The following is a 20831-nucleotide window of genomic DNA, read 5'->3' as shown; positions in this document are numbered from 1 at the left end:
CCTGTACGACTACCACGCTCCTGCCTGACCATCGGCTGTACGACTACCACATCCCCCTTTGTGATCTTATTAAATCGCCCCTCCGGGCTTTACCGTTCCTTGCCTCCTCCTTTCCTGTTGCGCCTGGGTCCCAAACCGAACCCTAACAAAACATTTTCATCAGCAATCAGTACATTAACAAAGTGTGTTTGCATTGGATAAACACATTGTCAGACTAATAAAGTCTAAAAAAGGGTAACTTCAGTCCTGAGTCTTCTGTGATAGTAGCTTTGCTTTCTGTATAATTAACTGCTAACTGTGACAAAGATGACATTTATTCTACAAACAAACACTGCTACACTAGTGGTGAAAAGGAGAAATGTCAGCTGTATTGTCTTGCTCTCTCAGACTGAATTATAAACAGACTGACTCCTTCTGGAGCTAGGAGAGAAAGGAGAGACAGAGAGAGGAGGAGCAGAGAGAAGAGAGAGAGAGAGAGAGGAGGAGCAGAGAAGAGGAGAGAGAGGAGGAATAGAGAGAAGAGGAGAGAGAGAGGAGGAATAGAGAAGAGGAGAGAGAGAGGAGGAATAGAGAGAAGAGGAGAGAGAGGAGGAGCAGAGAAGAGGAGAGAGAGAGGAGGAGCAGAGAAGAGGAGAGAGAGAGGAGGGACAGAGAGAAGAGGAGAGAGAGAAGAGGAGGAACAGAGAGGAGAGAGAGAAGAGGAGGAACAGATAGAAGAGGAGTGAGAGAGAGGAGGAACAGATAGAAGAGGAGAGAGAGAGAGGAGGAGAGAGAGAGGAGGAACAGAGAGAAGAGGAACAGAGACTTTGACTTTTGATGCTCTTTAATGAGACATCCTTACAAAACACTAAACACCCCCCCCCCCCCCCCACACCCACACACAGTAGCACAGAACGGCATCAGCTCACCATCAACCATCAAACCCATCTGCCCCCACCGTACAAATTGCCACCCCCAGACACCACACCCCCTCAAACTCAGCCACATTGTTATTGATCACAAAATAGGTGTATTCTACCCTAAGAAGCAGAGACCCTCCCCCTAACCACCTGGACTGGGTCCGTGGCCCCGCCCCTCTCACCTTATTCCTCCCTGTAATCCAAATGGACAACTTAGCTCGCCCAAACACAACATTGAGCAAAACACACTTTGCCCTCCTCCTGCACGTGTACTGTGGGCCCAAAACAAACAGTTCCTTAGAAAACACAAACCCCAACCTCACACATGAGGGCTGTCACAGCACAAACAGAGGAACAAGACGTGCACAAACAGAAAACACATGAACCACCGTCTCCACCTCACCACAGTATGGGCCCCCCTCCCCCACCCCGGGGTCAAGCCCGGCCAGAAAGCGCTCGGTCATCAGGGCAGGACTCTCCACTGCAAGACCCCTGTCCTTTTAGGGATGGGGGGCTTATACAGCACCCGCCACCTGAACCTCACACTGCTCCCCCCACCTAGAACCCCCTGCCACTGGTGGAACCCAACCCCCTGCAAGGCCCCGACGTTCCTCGCCTTCACACATCCTTCATACAGAGCCCTCCCCCTCACCTGTCTGAGGTCACCAGGCTCCTCCCCCTCACCTGTCTGAGGTCACCAGGGTCATACAGAGACCTCCCCCTCACCTGTCTGAGGTCACCAGGGTCATACAGAGCCCTCCCCCTCACCTGTCTGAGGTCACCAGGGTCATACAGAGCCCTCCCCCTCACCTGTCTGAGGTCACCAGGGTCATACAGAGCCCTCCCCTTCACCTGTCTGAGGTCACCAGGGTCATACAGAGCCCTCCCCCTCACCTGTCTGAGGTCACCAGGGTCATACAGAGCCCTCCCCCTCACCTGTCTGAGGTCACACACACACATTTAAATACACTGGCACTAAACACCAAACACCAGGTTAGAAATCTAGGTGTCATAGTCGACTCTGATCTGAACTTTGAATCTCATGTCAATAACATAACTAGTGTATCTTTCTATCATTTAAGAAACATGGCAAAAGTGCAATCCTTCCTTTCAAAGGCCGACACTGAAAGACTTATGCATGCATTTAGAACCAGCAGACTGGACTATTGCAATGCCCTCTTTTGTGGCCTACCAAAGAAAACCATCAATCGTCTGCAAATTATACAAAACACCGCGGCACGAGTCCTTACAAAATCCAGGCGGAGGGCTCACATCACACCCGTCCTGAAGGCTCTGCATTGGCTACCCGTCAGCTTCAGAATAGACTTCAAGATTCTTCTACTGGTTTATAAATCACTCCACAACCGTGCTCCAAAATATATGACTGACATGCTTGTTAGATATACACCAGCAAGATCCCTGCTGTATGGGTTATGTTCATGTTGTTATATTGAATGTGAGCTTCTATGCTGCTGTATGGGTTATGTTCATGTTGTTATAGTGAATGTGAGCTTCTATGCTGCTGTATGGGTTATGTTCATGTTGTTATATTGAATGTGAGCTTCTATGCTGCTGTATGGGTTATGTTCATGTTGTTATATTGAATGTGAGCTTCTATGCTGCTGTATGGGTTATGTTCATGTTGTTATATTGAATGTGAGCTTCTATGCTGCTGTATGGGTTATGTTCATCAGAATGTATTCATTCTCATCATGATCTGTGTTTCAGGTGACCATCTCATGTGACACACAGGAGTCGATACGTTCAGTTACAACCACTGCTACTTCAGCAGGTTGACATTGTGGAGGTGGAGGACGTGAGCCTGTCTTCTGTGGTGTTCTGAGAGGTCCAACACCTGGGTGTCCCAAGTCAGTGATAGCTTCAGAGTAGTCAAAGCATACTAGAGAGAAGTCATGTCCTCTGTTTGAACCGTGCTGATGTTGTTGATTTAGTTCACACTAAAGAGTACATTTTGATGCCACTTAAAGGAGAATGCTCGTTTTTGACAACCTGGACCTTATTTACGGCATATTATAAGACGTTTGACTCACCGAGATAACTTTGGTGTAATTCGGAGGCCTGTAGAAGAAATTTAAAATCCAGCGCGAGCCAGTATATCCATGTAATGGAGGCGGACGGGGCACTGAGAATGCAGCTTCTAAAAAATCTATTTTCTGCCACGAAACGGTTGTTTTCATCAATCTGTCTTTATGAATCGCTAGTTGTGCTTACATAGAGCGAGGGCTTGTTGTGGTTTTTCACATGCCTCTGTAATATGATCTTTAGAAACGTCTTTAGAAACAAAATAGCTTCCTCACTTGCTCCAGCACGCATGCGCACAGTGTGCTGGAGCAACACTTGCGCGCTGTGCATGTGACAACTGATTTTTTAGAAGCTGAATTCTCAGTGCCCCGTCCGCCGCCATTACATGGATATACTTGGCTCGCGCTGGATTTTAAATTTCTTCTACAGGAATAGAGGCGAACCCAAATGGGCCCCCTAAATATATGCGGCCCCCCCAAAACAAAATGAACAGGTGTCACTGCCTCTAAACTTCAGCCCCTGATGCTTTTCCCTCAACCCCTAATGATTTGGGATCCTAGCAGCGCCTCTGTTTTGAACCTAATCCACATTTGTATTTAGTCTTGATTGTGTCTTTGTTCCTTCAATAAAGGACCCACCCACCACCTACAGTCTGTATATGCCTGTATGTAAGCTTTAAGATGATAGTCCCTATTTTGTCAACTCTACTGTATGTACTGTAGTCCAAAGATAATTTCTCAAGTTGAATGTTGATGCTCAAAACATCCCTCTTCAAGGACAGAGATGTACAATTACTTAGACATTTAAATCCCATCATTTAACATGTGAATATGCTCAGGGATACAGACCTCAGTTTCTCCAGTTTGCAGTGTGGACTCCCCAGTCCAGCAGAGAGCAGCTTCACTCCTGAATCCTGCAGGTCATTGTTACTCAGGTCTAACTCTCTCAGGTGGGAGGAGTTTGAGCTGAGAGATGAGGCCAGCAGAGAACAGCATGTCTCTGTTAATCTGCATCCACTCAGGCTGAGGAGACAAGGACAAGTATTAGCAAACATTTTCACCAGTAATCAGTGTATTGACAAAGCGTGTTTTCATTGGCAGGCAAAGCATTTTTTCTGACTAAAGGCGTAACTTCACTCTTCACTTCAGCCTTCTGACAAACACTGCTACACTAGTGGTGAAAAGAAGGAATGACAGCTATATTGTCTTCCTCTCTCAGACTGAATTATAAACAGACTGACTCATTCTGGAGCTAGGAGAGAGAGTGCTGCTGCATCTAATATGTTTTAGTCATGAGCAGGTTTTTAATTCCTCTAATGCAGGCATTCCCAAACTGTGAGGCGGGCCTCCCCCAGGGGGCCCCAAAGAAAGTCAGGGGAGGCGCGGAGGGATGGTTAGAAAAAAAAGAAGGAATAACATGTTATTTATTTTTTAAATGTCTATGGTTTTTATGAATGAAACGTGATTTTAAAGGTCAGAAGATTGAAATAAATAATGTGAGAGATACTATAATATTTTACTAAATTTGTGGATAGTGCAGAGAGAGCCTCCCCCCGCAGGCATGAACGTATTGTGCGAAAACGTCATAACGTTAACTAGCAGCAGGTGCCACCGAGCTAACTTAGCTGTGTAACGTTATGGGCTAGCTGACGCTGCCTTGCAAAATGGACAAATTTGGGGGGTTGAGGGGGCGTGGGTGTGTCACTGTTTTCAGAGGGGAGGCCCACATTGATGGGAGTTTGGGAACCCATGCTCGTATGAATACTCAGCATCCAATCAGCGTCCTGATTGGCTGGACACTATGGACCTGTGTCAGCTTGGAGGGTGCTAAGGCTCTTTGGACAGGACATGTACATTTACCAACATGCTATAGCCTACTTAAGCAATTGACCACGAGAGGCAGTGGATTACAGGGGATTTTACCACAGCTACGGGGCGTTGTTAGAAGTATAGCTGTGGTAAAATCCCCTGTAACCCACTGCCTCTCGTGGTCAATTGCTTTTCTACAACAGTTACTACATATATATATTCACAAAAAAACACTCAGTAGTAACATTCAATCATTTATTTACCGATCATTCTTATCATTTTAGTATTTACATAATCTTCCGCGATAGGCTATAGTTCTGAATTAAATGGTTGCCAGGCAACATAGGCTATCTCGCCTATTTGGGTTGGCCTTGTTCACATAAGCCATAAGGCATAATTCGGGTGGTTCACGTTTATTTGCATATTTCCAGCCATGGTGCAGTTATTAAAACAGTTCTCCAGAGCACTCGTTTTTGCTGGTAGGGGAAGTGTTGGAGTCGGACTGATGAGTGCGTTTTTGTAATAGGATACGAAAAAGGCGAGGTTGCTGCGAGTGGTTGCTACGCAAAGCATAGCCTACCGCTTGATTTTATCAATGGCCTCGTCAATGAGATTAACTAATTGTTATGCGGTCGCAGCCGTGGGTTACAGAGTATTTTACCACGGCTGCTAGCCAATCAGAATCAAGTATCCAAACTCTCTGTTGTAGAATTACTACTTGATACTTCATCATGTACACCTAGGCATGTTTTACACATTGTTTATTTGCACTCTTGTGTATTGGGATTTTGTGTATATTTTGTACCCAATTTACATTTGTATTTCATCTTGATTGTGTCTTTGTTCCTTCAATAAAGGACCCACCCACCACCTACAGTCTGTATATGTCTGTATGTAAGCTTTGAGATGATAGTCCCTATTTTGTCAACTCTACTGTATATACTGTAGACCAAAGATAATTTCTCAACTTGAATGTTGATGCTCAAAACATCCCTCTTCAAGGACAGAGACAATTACTTAGACATTTAAATCCCATCATTTAACATTTGAATATGCTCAGGGATACAGACCTCAGTTTCTCCAGTTTGCAGTGTGGACTCCCCAGTCCAGCAGAGAGCAGCTTCACTCCTGAATCCTGCAGGTCATTGTTACTCAGGTCTAACTCTCTCAGGTGGGAGGAGTTTGAGCTGAGAGATGAGGCCACCACTTCACATGAGGCTTCGTTGAGGACACATCCAGAGAGTCTGAAATTACAAAGTAAACATGTATGACTTTTTGTTCCTTAATGACATGTTAATCTTAATGATATGATTTGTATAATATACACATTAATATACACATCATATGTAGCCTAAGGCTTAATAAAGGGTAGAAGATGATAGAACAGTCAGCTCTCAGCCCGCTGCATGCTGTAGGCTACATGGACCAATACAGAATATAGTCACTACTGATCACTTTTCAATCATGTGTAGGAGCCTAAATGAAATTAATAGTGAAATTAAAGTCCTACAGTATGTTGCAAAAAGTGGCATTTTTAACTTGTGGCCATCCACAATGATATGAATCGATAACTGACGCAGCTTCTAGGTGATGTGTCCGTTGGTAGCATACGATTTAGAGCAGTGGTGGGCCGTCAGGGCCAGCAAGGCCTTCTCTGCTGGCCTAACATAAATCATGATCATAATTTGATAAAGGTTAATTTAATTTTGAATTTACTTTCCCTAAATATATAAAAATATTCTTCATATTCTCTTCATGTTCGTGTTGTTTTTAAGTTAGAGTTTTTATCCAATCAGAATTCAGCTAGTTTGTGTTGCCAGGCTGTATGAAATCTGCCTGAGGCCTTCAGAATCAACAATGCGGGCGTCTGTGCAATGGAAATGAACGGGCACATACAGTTGATAGACAGTTGCGATAGCCAATCAGATCACGAGTTGTTGATAGCAGGCCTTCTAGCTGGCCTCACGTTGAACGTGACATGTACGCTTCCTGTGATTGGATACTCACTTACGGCCGTAAAACAACAACAAGAAGAAGGATAGCCTACGGATAGCCCAGTGAAAATGCTCTGGTCCAATTCATGTCCATCCATAATAGATCAGATAAATCCTCATGTGCCAGATGTTATTTTAGGTAGGGTTTACTCCTGCAATGTATGTAAATAATGTGGCACGCTGGCGCGGCTGTGTGGTTGTACTAAGAGACTTGTGTCATTGTGTTTCATTGTGTCGCTGGCTGTCGCCTATGTGGCCGTCTTGTTTGTTGTCTTTCTGATTTTAAACTGCGATTTTGCAATTTAGTGTACAATCTTGTTATAGCTTGCCTGTATTCTATGTGGACTTATTAAAACTTTTTGGACAGATAATTTTAAAAACCCTTTTATTTTGTAGTTTTGACAGTAGCCTACCACGTAGAGATATTTTTTAATTGCTGATGCGGGTTTATTGATTTTTAAATGCGCTGGAAAATAGCCCGTTTTGTAACACAATTGAGGTGATGCAATGCCCAGTCGTGCCTAAGTGTGTTTCAGAAACATTAACACTGTTTCTGTATACTATTTCTCCAGCCGTGGTCACGTGGTGTCATAAATGATGATATTATGAGAGGTATTTATTGAAGTCGGACTAAGTAGGACATCACTGAAGGCCTAGGTGTGAAATGCACGGCCCGCCACTGATTTAGAGAAATCAGGAGTAGGCTAGTTTGGGCTAGTTTGCTGCACCACAACAGAGGTGACTGCATTTGCACCTTTTCCAGAATAATAACGAGGAATGAGGGTAGGAAAAATACCTGTTTCCATGGCATTTGTGCTTTAAGAATAACTGATTCAGGTTCACACCTTATGGGCCTCTATACATAGATTACACTTGACCAGTATTTAGTCCTTGATCTTGAGGAGGGAGAAATAGTGTCGGTGTTTCCATGGCAGAGAGCTCCCGTTGTCAGAGCCATAGACAGAGCTGCCAGCCGTGTAGGCGAGGGATTGTTGATGCATTGCGCACGGGTACTTTCTAACGTGTTACTCCTCACTGGATGTATGTATGGTGCAATGTGAGGAGGTGGAAACATGCCAAGCGCTGAGGTAGCAGTTTTTAAAAGTTATAGGGGGGTCAGCTCCAGCTGGTTCTGACCAGTTAAAGACCTAAAATCTATTTTAGAAGATCAGAGAATAGATGGGCGTAAGAATGCCTCACTGAATAAAACTCATTACACATAACATATAGGGGAGACACACAGAGCTCAGTAAAGAGCATTCGTGCAGAGCGAGGTGCACGCGTGATCACACGCAACAACAGAGCTGCAGAGCACGGGAGAACACGAGAGCACTGAGAAACTACCACACAGCTCTCCCAGAGCACGGGAGAACACGAGAGCACTGAGAAACTACCACACAGCTCTCCCAGAGCACGGGAGAACACGAGAGCACTGAGAAACTACCACACAGCTCTCCCAGAGCACGGGAGAACACGAGAGCACTGAGAAACTACCACACAGCTCTCCCAGAGCACGGGAGAACACGAGAGCACTGAGAAACTACCACACAGCTCTCCCAGAGCACGGGAGAACACGAGAGCACTGAGAAACTACCACACAGCTCTCCCAGAGCACGGGAGAACACGAGAGCACTGAGAAACTACCACACAGCTCTCCCAGATGCTGACACGGTGAAGTCCACATAGTGTCAGCTAACAAGATAAGCGCTGCTTTAGACAGGGAGTAAACATTCAAGCTGTGTAGGCAACTCGACCAAAAAACCTTGGATGATAACAGAACTTAAATGAGCATTGTGTGAGGCTCATCAGTAGCTGGGATATATTTTGAGTCTGATACTTCTATATATTTAAGCAATAAACCACGAGAGGCCGTGTGTTATAGTGATTTTATAACAGCTAGGGGGCGTTGTTAGGCACGACGCAAAGCGGAGTAAAACCCCCCTAGCTGTTATAAAATCACTATAACACACGGCCTCGAGTGGTTTATTGCTTTTATACAACGGTTACTACATCTATTAGTGTAAAATAAACACACAGCAATGTAAAATAATAAGATTTATTCAAAACGAAGCATCATTCCCTCAATTCCGCCGAGCAAAATAGTTCCCCTAACAAAAGGGTTGCCAAGCAACAACAACAACTACAATGCATTGGATCAAATGGGAGGCGCATTAATACTGAAAATGGAATGATATGCGGTCCCAGGTGTGTGTTACAAAGTATTTAAACACAGCTTCCAGCCAATCAGAATCAAGAACCAGAACTTACCGTTGTATATTTGTTCTTTCCTCCCTCCTCTGACTAAAGGTAAATAACTGTGGGCCTGACAGAGCGGGGCGAGGCATTCAGTGAACATAAAAGGACCCAGGGCCTCAATCAAACCAGCTCTGTGGCCTAGTGGTAGAGTGTCCTCCCAGAGACTGAGAGGTTGTGGGTTCAATCCCCGGCCGGGTCATACCAAAGACTAAAAATGGGACCCATTTCCTCCCTGCTTGGCACTCAGCATCAAGGGTTGGAATTGGGGGGTTAGATCACCAAATGATTCCCAAGTGCGGCACCGCTGCTGCTCACTGCTCTCCCGGGAGATGGGTCAAATGCGGAGGACAAATTTCACACACTCAGGAGTGTGACAATCAGTGGGACTTTAACTTTAATCTGTTGTCAGCGGGCTAGACGTGTTTTCCAGCTCTCCTGGTGGACGGCTTTAATGACACACTGACCGATAGCATTCCTATATGATAGCATTCCTATATGATAGCATTCCTATATGATAGCATTCCTATATGATATCATTCCTATATGATAGCATTCCTATATGACAGCATTCCTATATGACAGCATTCCTATATGACAGCATTCCTATATGATAGCATTCCTATATGATAGCATTCCTATATGATAGCATTCCTATATGACAGCATTCCTATATGATAGCATTCCTATATGATAGCATTCCTATATGATAGTATTAATTTATGATAGCATTCCTATATGATAGCATTCCTATATGATAGCATTCCTATATGATAGCATTCCTATATGATAGTATTAATTTATGATAGCATTCCTATATGATAGCATTCCTATATGACAGCATTCCTATATGACAGCATTCCTATATGACAGCATTCCTATATGATAGTATTCCTATATGATAGCATTCCTATATGACAGCATTCCTATATGATAGCATTCCTATATGATAGCATTCCTATATGATAGCATTCCTATATGATAGTATAAATTTATGATAGCATTCCTATATGATAGCATTCCTATATGATAGCATTCCTACAGAACACTAAGTTAGCCTACTGTATTAAACTTCTACTTGTCCCAACAGTTAACAGATATAGACCCGGCGACAGTTACAGAGATAGAAACTATAAATAGATAGGCTTTGTTCATAATAATTAAATTACAACCAGACAGCTAGAGAACAAGGAGTTTGAGAACAAGGTAGGCTCATCTAATGTGCAAGATGAGCTACAGCAATGGGTCAATGAGTGGTATTACTGCGCCCTCTATGGGCAGGCGAGCGGTGGTGCGGAATGCCGTAAAGCACCTCTTAGAATACCGCGGGTCAAGTTACATTCTTATGTTCTCACATCTGTATATGATAGTATTAATTTATGATAGCATTCCTATATGATAGCATTCCTATATGATAGCATTCCTATATGACAGCATTCCTATATGACAGCATTCCTATATGATAGCATTCCTATATGATAGCATTCCTATATGATAGCATTCCTATATGACAGCATTACTATATAGAGAAGAGAACTAAGATGGCCGCCGCCAAGATGGTCGCTGCCATGCAGCGTCGGTGTGATGTGGGAGCGTTTGCCCGCATTAAACCTGTGATTTACCACAGGTTGGATGGAGATACAATAGTTGAAGATGAACTGTCTTTCTCCTGATAAAGTCGAGAACGCTTGACCAAGACAATATCGTTAAGATAGTTAAGACCAGTTTCAGTTCCCAACGGATTGAAGCCTCCAAGGATGTTATGGCGGAGCTGTTCCCAGATAGCCAACGCTGGTCTTCTCACAGGGGAGAGAAGAAAGACGAAATCTACGTCAAAATGTGGTTGGCTGTTTTCAAGGTGAAAGGGGAACTTGGACCAAGATTTGTGTCCCATTTTTTAGATGAATTGCCTCCCGTTTCATTCAAACATGTTGATGTCTCTGCGTTACTTGGAAGCATGCAGCAGATTAATGCAGACATTGAACTCCTGAAGACTTCCCTCACCTCGCAGGCGACTGCATGTGAAAACCTGCTGGAGGTATCTGGCTACCTTAACCAGCGACTGTTGGCGGTGGAGTACAGTGGAGAACCGGTAAAGGTGGAGAACCGTAAAGTTACTGGTGAAGGAGGTGATGTTTCCTCCATGGTGGCCCACCTGCCTGCGCCTACTACTCTGCAGCCTGCTGTGGAGGGTCCAGATCTGGTCAACGAGTCTGAACCGGGCTTGGCTACGGTGGAGGAGCCGGTGGTGAAACCACGGGGACCTCCCCGCTCTGCCCGGAAAACCCCACTCCAGGGTCAGGGGTGGTCAACGTCTGGGGAGTCCCCGAGCGTGTCTCCAGCCCAGAGGAGTGAAACTGCCCCCAGGAAGTCGGATCCCCCTAGCTGGAGTAAAGTGGTGAGGGACGGTAGCAAACTAAAGGCATTCCCAGTGAACTCTGCTCACCGTTATGCTGCAAATCCTCACGCAGCGAAATCTACAGCCAGGTATGTGCGGAAAAGGTCCAGCATTACTGGGACGGCGGAGATAACCAATGAGGAACTGTCTACGGTTAAAACGAAGATGGTCAGGGTGTTCGCTACGAAATTTTAAGTGAACTTAGATGCTGACGCTCTTCGTGTCTTCCTGCAAGGGAAGATGGACCGCGAGGTGAAGTATACGAAAAACGCGACGCCATACAGCAGATTCAGCTCCTTCTGTGTTACTGCTGGATGGAAGGACTGGAAGGAGATGTACGACCCTCAATTTTGGCCAGTTGGGTCAGTCATCAGGCAGTACTTCGAGCCCCGCCGGCCCAGTGGAGCAGCAGGGGGGGGGGGATCTACCTGAGAGAACCCCAGGGGAGATCCCTTGCCCACGGAGCGAGGGGCTGTTGGTCCCTGGTGCGGGGGTGTCTGCAGCGCCCTCTGACGCGACAATGGAGGAGACCGAGGCGACCACCAGCAGCCCTGACGGGAGTGCCACAGCCCCATCATGCGGGTTGTGTCCTACAACTCTCGTGGCCTCCGGGTCTGTCACACAGCTCCCGACAAAGCTAGGCGGCTGGTTGTGGATACGCTGCTGGATGACTGTGACGTCTTATGTATACAGGAGAGCTGGATTTGGATAAACTAAACACCCTGCACCCAGATTTCCATGGAGCGGGTGAATCCACAACGGATCTCAGTACGAGAATCGTCCGAGGTAGGATAGCTGGAGGAGTGGCGATTTTATGGAACATTAAGTATGACCCCATGGTTAAAGTTGTACGTTTAAATGTGGACTGGGCCATCGGGCTTGAGTTTAATTGCAATGGAAATTGTATTATTCTAAATATTTATACTCCATATGAATCCTATGATCATGTGGATGAATTTGTGAGTAGGCTTGCATTTGTACAATCCTTCATTGAGGATAACAATTTGTCATGCATCTATGTTTTGGGTGATTATAATGCAGACCTGGCAGATAGTAATTCTCTATTTGCTAAACACATGCTAAGGTTCACAAATGACACTAACCTAGTAATATCAAGGAAAGTTCTCTTGCCTGACTCAAGTTTTAGCTATGTCAGTGAAGCATGGAATACTACTTCCTGGCTAGATCACATTGTATCCACTGTTGATGCTCATGCCTCATTAGAAAGTATGGAGATCTGTTATGGGTTGGCCACCCTGACCACATCCCTATTGCCATGGTTTTAAATGTTGACATTAAAGTTGGTTAAGAATGAGGATGATGGTGAGGCTAAGATAGCGTGGGGTAAACTATCTAATGAGGATGTCCTCAAATACTGTTGCAGATCTGATGACCTACTGAGCAAATTGAATCTGCCTATGAATGCTATCTGTTGTACTAATGTAAACTGGGAGGACTCTTCCCACTGTGAGCGTTTATGTGGTATGTACAATGATATAGTGAAAGCTCTACATGAGGCTAGCAGGTCTTTATCCACTCATCCTAGGAAGACCAAGAACATTAAGCCAGGGTGGAATAAATGTGTAGCTAGCCATCATGCTGAGGCCAACGAGGCCCATAGGGCCTGGGTAATGGCTGGTAGGCCCAGGCAGGGACCTGACCTTGAGCATAAAAAGAAAACTAATGCTAAATACAAATATGCACTGCGTTTTATAATCAAACAAGAGCAGGCCCTGAGTGCTCACTCCATGGCTGACAACCTGCTTAGTTGTAACATCACTGACTTCTGGAAAGAGGTAAAAACTATCAACAGGGCTAGAGCAGCGCTCCCATGTAATATAGAGGGTGTAACAGATGCAGTGGACATAGCTGACCTGTGGAGGCAGCACTATGCAGCTTTATTCAACTGTAATAAAAGTGAGCCTTATCATGTAGGCAAAATAGAAGATGAAACTATCTATTTTGACACCAATGAGGTTTTTAATGCCATAGGACAACTTACAGACAACAAAGCCAGTGGCCTGGACAACATTACAGCAGAGCACTTAAAGTTAGCTGGGCCCAGGTTGGCAGTGCTGCTGTCTATCTGCTTCACAGGGCTGATGACTCATGGCACATTGCCAGACTCCATGTTGTCAGTTATGCTTGTTCCAGTAATTAAAGACAAAGCTGGTAAAGTAGGTAGTATTGATAACTACAGACCATAGCACTAGCCAGCATTCTGTCCAAAGTGCTTGAAAAACTGCTACTTGACAGGTTAAGTGTGTATATAACCACCACGGATAATCAATTGGGCTTTAAGCCCAGGCACAGTGCTGACCTATGTATTAATGCTCTAAAGGAAGCAGTAGAGACATATAGAAGGCAGGGCTCTACTATGCTTATTGGTTTCATTGATGCATCGAAAGCCTTTGACCGCGTCCACCACTACAAGCTTTTTAACAAGCTTAAGCTTAGGGGTGTGCCTAGTATACTAGTACGCATCCTAGCTTACTGGTATGCTAACCAGCGGATGCAGGTAAAATGGGGGAGCATATTATCCACCCCCTTCAGTGTTGGTAATGGGGTCCGGCAGGGGGGGCTTTTATCCCCAGCCCTCTTCAATCTCTATATGGACGACCTGTCTAAGCAGCTGGGGGGGTGCAGGACAGGATGCATGATAGGTGAGACCCTGATCAACCATTTTATGTATGCGGATGACCTGGCCATTCTATCCCCCAGTAGCGCTGGGTTTCAACAGTGCTTAATATCTGCTCAGTCTATGGGGTTGATTTTGATGTTAAGTATAATGCCAAAAAGAGTATGGTACTGATATGTAGGACTAAGGAAGACCTGGACCTTGAGTTTCCTGTGTTTCATCTCTCAGGGCAAATCCTGTGTGTGTCCAATAGTACAAAATACCTGGGACACATTATCACTGACAGAATGGAGGATGACGCTGATATGTACAGACAGAGGAGAATGCTCTATATCCAAGCTAATATGCTGGTCACAAAATGTCACTACTGTACTGTTGATGTTAAAGTGAACCTGTTTAGAGCTTACTGCACCCCTCTCTATACAGCTCCCCTCTGGGTGAACTATAAGAAGGAGAGCTTGCGCAAGCTGCAGGTAGCTTACAATGACTGCCTTAGGATTCTGCTGAAGAAACCCAGGAGTACCAGAGCCAGTGAGCTTTTTTGTAACCTTGGACTTACCACCTTCATGGCCCTGTTGAGGAACCTGACCTTCAAATTTAAGCGCAGACTTGACCGCTCTCGGAATGACATCATTGAACTGATGACAGATCCTGGCCGTAGCTCTGTCAGGTACTTGTCTACCATCCGGGAACACTGGCATGAGTGCCTCTTTTAGCCTTCCAGCCTGTTATGTGCTTCTAATTGTAGAAGTGTGTGTCTAATTGATTTTTATATATTTATATATAATGTACTGTCTTTACTATGTGGGCTACGAGCCTGTAATAAAGTTTATATATAGGATAGCATTCCTATATGACAGCATTCCTATATGACAGCATTCCTATATGATAGCATTCCTATATGACAGCATTCCTTTATGACAGCATTCCTATATGATAGCAAGAGTTAAGGAGTTGTGTGAAGCAGACAAATATTTCTAGCTGACGGCGAGAAAAGTATTCTGCCTAAAATATCATGCTGTAGAGAATAGGCAAGTACTCTTTATATGTATAGTAAATTGTGTTTGTAACTTAATTGTGGCTCATTCAGTCATAAATTCAGAATTGTAGTAAATATTGTAGATGGATGAGGGACAAAGAAGTGAAGATGAGATCATTTAAATGGGGTTCAGTAACACAGGGAACTGTTTTAGTAAGAAGTAAGAGGTTTTAGTAACACAGGGAACTGTTTTAGTAAGGGGTAAGGGGTTTTAGTAACACAGGGAACTGTTTTAGTAAGGTGTAAGAGGTTTTAGTAACACAGGGAACTGTTTTAGTAAGGGGTAAGGGGTTTTAGTAACACAGGAAACTGTTTTAGTAATGGGTAAGGGGTTTTAGTAACACGGAACTGTTTTAGTAAGGGGTAAGGGGTTTTAGTAACACAGGGAACTGTTTTAGTAAGGGGTAAGGGGTTTAGTAACACAGGGAACTGTTTTAGTAATGGGTAAGGGGTTTTAGTAACACAGGGAACTGTTTTAGTAAGGGGTAAGGGGTTTAAGTAACACAGGGAACTGTTTTAGTAATGGGTAAGAAGTTTTAGTAACACAGGGAACTGTTTTAGTAAGGGGTAAGGGGTTTTAGTAACACAGGGAACTGTTTTAGTAAGGGGTAAGAGGTTTTAGTAACACAGGGAACTGTTTTAGTAATGGGTAAGGGGTTTAGTAACACAGGGAACTGTTTTAGTAAGGGGTAAGAGGTTAAGTAACACAGGGAACTGTTTTAGTAAGGGGTAAGGGGTTTTAGAAACACAGGGAACTGTTTTAGTAAGGGGTAAGAGGTTTTAGTAACACAGGGAACTGTTTTAGTAAGGGGTAAGGGGTTTTAGTAACACAGGGAACTGTTTTAGTAAGGGGTAAGGGGTTTTAGTAACACAGGGAACTGTTTTAGTAAGGGGTTAGGGGTTTAGTAACACAGGGAACTGTTTTAGTAATGGGTAAGGGGTTTTAGTAACACAGGGAACTGTTTTAGTAAGGGGTAAGGGGTTTTAGTAACACAGGGAACTGTTTTAGTAAGGGGTAAGAGGTTTAGTAACACAGGGAACTGTTTTAGTAAGGGGTTAGGGGTTTTAGTAACACAGGGAACTGTTTTAGTAAGGGGTAAGAGGTTTTAGTAACACAGGGAACTGTTTTAGTAAGGGGTAAGGGGTTTTAGTAACACAGGGAACTGTTTTAGTAAGGGGTAAGGGGTTTAGTAACACAGGGAACTGTTTTAGTAAGGGGTAAGGGGTTTAGCAACACAGGGAACTGTTTTAGTAAGGGGTAAGGGGTTTTAGTAACACAGGGAACTGTTTTAGTAAGGGGTAAGGGGTTTTAGTAACACAGGGAACTGTTTTAGTAAGGGGTAAGGGGTTTTAGTAACACATGGAACTGTTTTAGTAAGGGGTAAGAGGTTTAGTAACACAGGGAACTGTTTTAGTAAGGGGTAAGGGGTTTTAGAAACACAGGGAACTGTTTTAGTAAGGGGTAAGAGGTTTTAGTAACACAGGGAACTGTTTTAGTAAGGGGTAAGGGGTTTTAGTAACACAGGGAACTGTTTTAGTAAGGGGTAAGGGGTTTTAGTAACACAGGGAACTGTTTTAGTAAGGGGTAAGGGGTTTTAGTAACACAGGGAACTGTTTTAGTAAGGGGTTAGGGGTTTAGTAACACAGGGAACTGTTTTAGTAATGGGTAAGGGGTTTTAGTAACACAGGGAACTGTTTTAGTAAGGGGTAAGGGGTTTTAGTAACACAGGGAACTGTTTTAGTAAGGGGTAAGGGGTTTTAGTAACACAGGGAACTGTTTTAGTAAGGGGTAAGGGGTTTTAGTAACACAGGGAACGGTTTAGTATGGGTTAAGAGGTTTTAGTAACACAGGGAACTGTTTTAGTAAGGGGTAAGGGGTTTTAGTAACACAGGGAACTGTTTTAGTAAGGGGTAAGAGGTTTTAGTAACACAGGGAACTGTTTTAGTAAGGGGTAAGGGGTTTAGTAACACAGGGAACTGTTTTAGTAAGGGGTAAGGGGGTTTAGTAACACAGGGAACTGTTTTAGTAAGGGGTAAGGGGGTTTAGTAACACAGGGAACGGTTTTAGTAAGGGGTAAGGGGTTTTAGTAACACAGGGAACTGTTTTAGTAAGGGGTAAGGGGTTTAGTAACACAGGGAACTGTTTTAGTAAGGGGTAAGGGGGTTTAGTAACACAGGGAACTGTTTTAGTAAGGGGTAAGGGGGTTTAGTAACACAGGGAACGGTTTTAATAAGGGGTAAGGGGTTTTAGTAACACAGGGAACTGTTTTAGTAAGGGGTAAGAGGTTTTAGTAACACAGGGAACTGTTTTAGTAAGGGGTAAGGGGTTTTAGTAACACAGGAAACTGTTTTAGTAAGGGGTAAGGGGTTTTAGTAACACAGAACTGTTTTAGTAAGGGGTAAGGGGTTTTAGTAACACAGGGAACTGTTTTAGTAAGGGGTAAGGGGTTTAGTAACACAGGGAACTGTTTTAGTAAGGGGTAAGGGGGTTTAGTAACACAGGGAACTGTTTTAGTAAGGGGTAAGGGGGTTTAGTAACACAGGGAACGGTTTTAGTAAGGGGTAAGGGGTTTTAGTAACACACGGAACTGTTTTAGTAAGGGGTAAGAGGTTTTAGTAACACAGGGAACTGTTTTAGTGAGGGGTTTTAGTAACACAGGGAACTGTTTTAGTAAGGGGTAAGGGGTTTAAGTAACACAGAACTGTTTTAGTAAGGGGTAAGGGGTTTTAGTAACACAGGGAACTGTTTTAGTAAGGGGTAAGAGGGTTTAGTAACACAGGGAACTGTTTTAGTAAGGGGTAAGGGGTTTTAGTAACACAGGGAACTGTTTTAGTAAGGGGTAAGGGGTTTTAGTAACACAGGGAACTGTTTTAGTAAGGGGTAAGGGGTTTTAGTAACACATGGAACTGTTTTAGTAAGGGGTAAGAGGTTTTAGTAACACAGGGAACTGTTTTAGTAAGGGGTAAGGGGTTTTAGTAACACATTGAACTGTTTTAGTAAGGGGTAAGGGGTTTTAGTAACAGGGAATAGTACCACATTTCTGGTTAGAGTGTGCATTCTGTATACTGTATTTTATATTCATTTGTATTAGATGTTTTGTATTATTGTATTTTGTATCTATAATTGTATTTTTGTGTTTATAGTTTTATATCATGTTTTGTTTGGAGGGCTCCCTTTCAGAAGATACCTCTGGGTCAATGGGACAGACAAGGTTAAATAGATTGATCAAATTGTATAGAAAGATGAATACTTACATAGCCTTTCTGCAGACCTGCACAGCTGGGATCAGTCTCCTCCGCCCCTCCTGTGATGTGTTGTATTTGTTCAGGTCAAACTCATCCAGAACCTCCTCTGACATCTGCAGCATGTAGGCCAGTGCTGAGCACTGTATTGGAGTCAGGGATTGGGTTGATGTCTTCTTCTGCATGTAAGCTTGGATGTCCTGCTGAACTGAATGGTCATTCATCTCCATCAAGCATTGGAAGAGATTGATGCACCTCTCTGGGGAGATGTTCTGCAATTCCTCCTCCTCCTCCTCCTCCTCCTCCTCCCCCATCTCCTTGAGGAATCTGCTTGTTTCCTGGATGCTCTTTGGACTCCTCTCAATCTGAGGCAGCAGGCCTCGTAAGAGTCTCTGATTGGACTCCAGAGAGAGGCCGTGGAGGAAGCGGACAAAAAGGTCCAGGTGTCCATTCTCACTCTGCAAAGCTTTGTGTACCGCCCCCCTCAGCAGCTCATTCAGAGACAGTTCATCCGGAGGCTCCTCACTCCTCCACGGATCAGCATCAAGGAAGGGCTCCAGTGCCTCCATGTTCTTGGTTGCGTAACAATGGTAAATGTAGACAGCTGAGAAAAACTCCTGAATGCTCAGATGCACAAAGCAGTAGACTGCCCTCTGAAAAAGCACTGACTCTTCTTTGAAGATTGCTGTGCAAACCCCTGAGAACACTGCTGCCTCTTGGACATCGAGGCCACACTCTTTCAGGTCTTCTTCATAGAACATGAGGTTGCCCTTCTCCAGATGGTCAAACGCCAGCTTTGCAAGCTTCAGGAGAACTTCCCTGTCGGCCCTCAAGAGCTCCTCCTGGTCGGTCTTGATTTCCCCTTGATACTTCTGGTTCTTCAGCTTCGTCTGAATGAGCAGGAAGTGTGTGTACATCTCAGTCAAGGTCTTGGGCATCTCTCCCTGCGTCTCTGTACTCAGCATGTGCTCAAGGACTGTGGAAGAAATCCAAGAGAAGACTGGTATGTGGCACATGATGTAGAGGCTCCTTGATGTCTTGATGTGTGAGATGATTCTTCTGGCCAGGTTCTCATCACTGATTCTCTTCATGAAGTACTCCTCCTTCTGTGCGTCATTGAACCCTCGTACCTCTGTCACCCGGTCAACACACTCAGAAGGGATCTGATTGGCTGCTGCAGGTCGGGAGGTTATCCAGAGGAGAGCAGAGGGGAGCAGATTCCCCTGGATGAGGTTGGTCAGCAGCACATCCACTGAGGTTGACTCTGTGACATGACAGCAGGTCTGGTTCTTTCTGAAGTCTAGGGGCAGTCGGCTCTCATCCAGACCATCAAAGATGAACGTGGCTTTAGAGACAGCAAGTTGCTCTGCATCTTCCATGTGTAGTTCTGGGTGGAAAACATTCAGCAGTTGGAGTAAACTGTACCGGACATGTCTAATCAAATTCAGCTCCCGGAAAGGAAGCACAAACATGACTTCCACATCTTGATTTGCCTTTCCTTCAGCCCAGTCTAAGATTGACTTCTGCACACAGACGGTTTTTCCTATACCAGGGACGCCCACAGTCAGCACAGTTCTGATGGGTCTCTCTTGACCAGGCAGGGGTGTGATGGGTCTCTCTTGACCAGGCAGGGGTTTGATGGGTCTCTCTTGACCAGGCAGGGGTGTGATGGGTCTCTCTTGACCAGACAGGGGTGTGATGGGTCTCTCTTGACCAGATGGGGGTGTGATGAGTCTCTCTTGACCAGGCAGGGGTGTGATGTGTCTCTCTTGACCAGGCAGGGGTGTGATGGGTCTCTCTTGACCAGACAGGGGTTTGAAGATGTCATTGTAGTTGATGGGTGTGTCACTGGTGATTTGTTTCCTGGATGCTCTCTCAAGTTGCCAAACCTCATGTTCATTATTAACCCCTTGACTCTGTCCCTCTGTGATGTAGAGCTCAGTGTAGATGCTGTTGAGGAGGGTTGCATTCCCTGTTTTTATGATTCCTTCAATCACATATTCAAACCTCCTCTTCAAAGTGGCTTTATGATCCTCTACGGCTCTTTGGAGACCTCTAACAACTAAGGAGAGACAGGAAGTACAAGAAATTAGATTGACAGGAATACAAACATTCACAGCAAATATGACTACAAACATAGGCGATTTTACCCTCTGAGAGTAGGGGGGGCAACATTTTGACGTGAGAAAAAAAACAAAACTGTTCTGCCGTCTCGTCCCATCTATTTACAAAGAATGCCAGTTGTGAACAGTATGCTAATGAGAAATCCGTATGACAATTCAATATGTACAACGCATCAAACTTCATCTAGACACCACGAGCATGTCAATATGACTTTATGGCCGAGCACTAGGCCATACCCAACATCACAACATCAAACTGCAACTGTCTGCTGGTGCTAGCTTCCTCGCCGATGGTGATGTTGCTAGTGCTAGTGCTAGTGCTAGTGCTAGTGCTAGTGCTAGTGCTAGTGCTGGTGATGTTGCTAGTGCTAGTGCTAGTGCTAGTGCTGGTGA

The 20831-nt window shown here is 44.5% G+C and overlaps 1 protein-coding gene across 1 annotated transcript in view; it reads right to left on the bottom strand.

The window, feature by feature from the left end:
• LOC311322614 (uncharacterized protein) overlaps positions 1–20831 on the bottom strand; it is a 93109-nt gene that overhangs the window by 46752 nt on the left and 25526 nt on the right. Inside the window, 4 exon segments of the mRNA XM_084454698.1 lie at positions 3791–3964; positions 5821–5994; positions 18328–19903; positions 20120–20377. Of these exon segments, the coding sequence (XP_084310824.1) occupies positions 3791–3964; positions 5821–5994; positions 18328–19903; positions 20120–20377 (2182 nt within the window).

The sequence above is a fragment of the Borostomias antarcticus genome (genome assembly GCF_949987555.1).
Source record: "Borostomias antarcticus genome assembly, chromosome: 20".
NCBI classification, from domain to species: Eukaryota; Metazoa; Chordata; class Actinopteri; order Stomiiformes; family Stomiidae; genus Borostomias; species Borostomias antarcticus.
The sequence above is the reverse complement of the archived record's forward strand: the minus strand, read 5'-3'. Positions and strand labels throughout refer to the sequence as shown.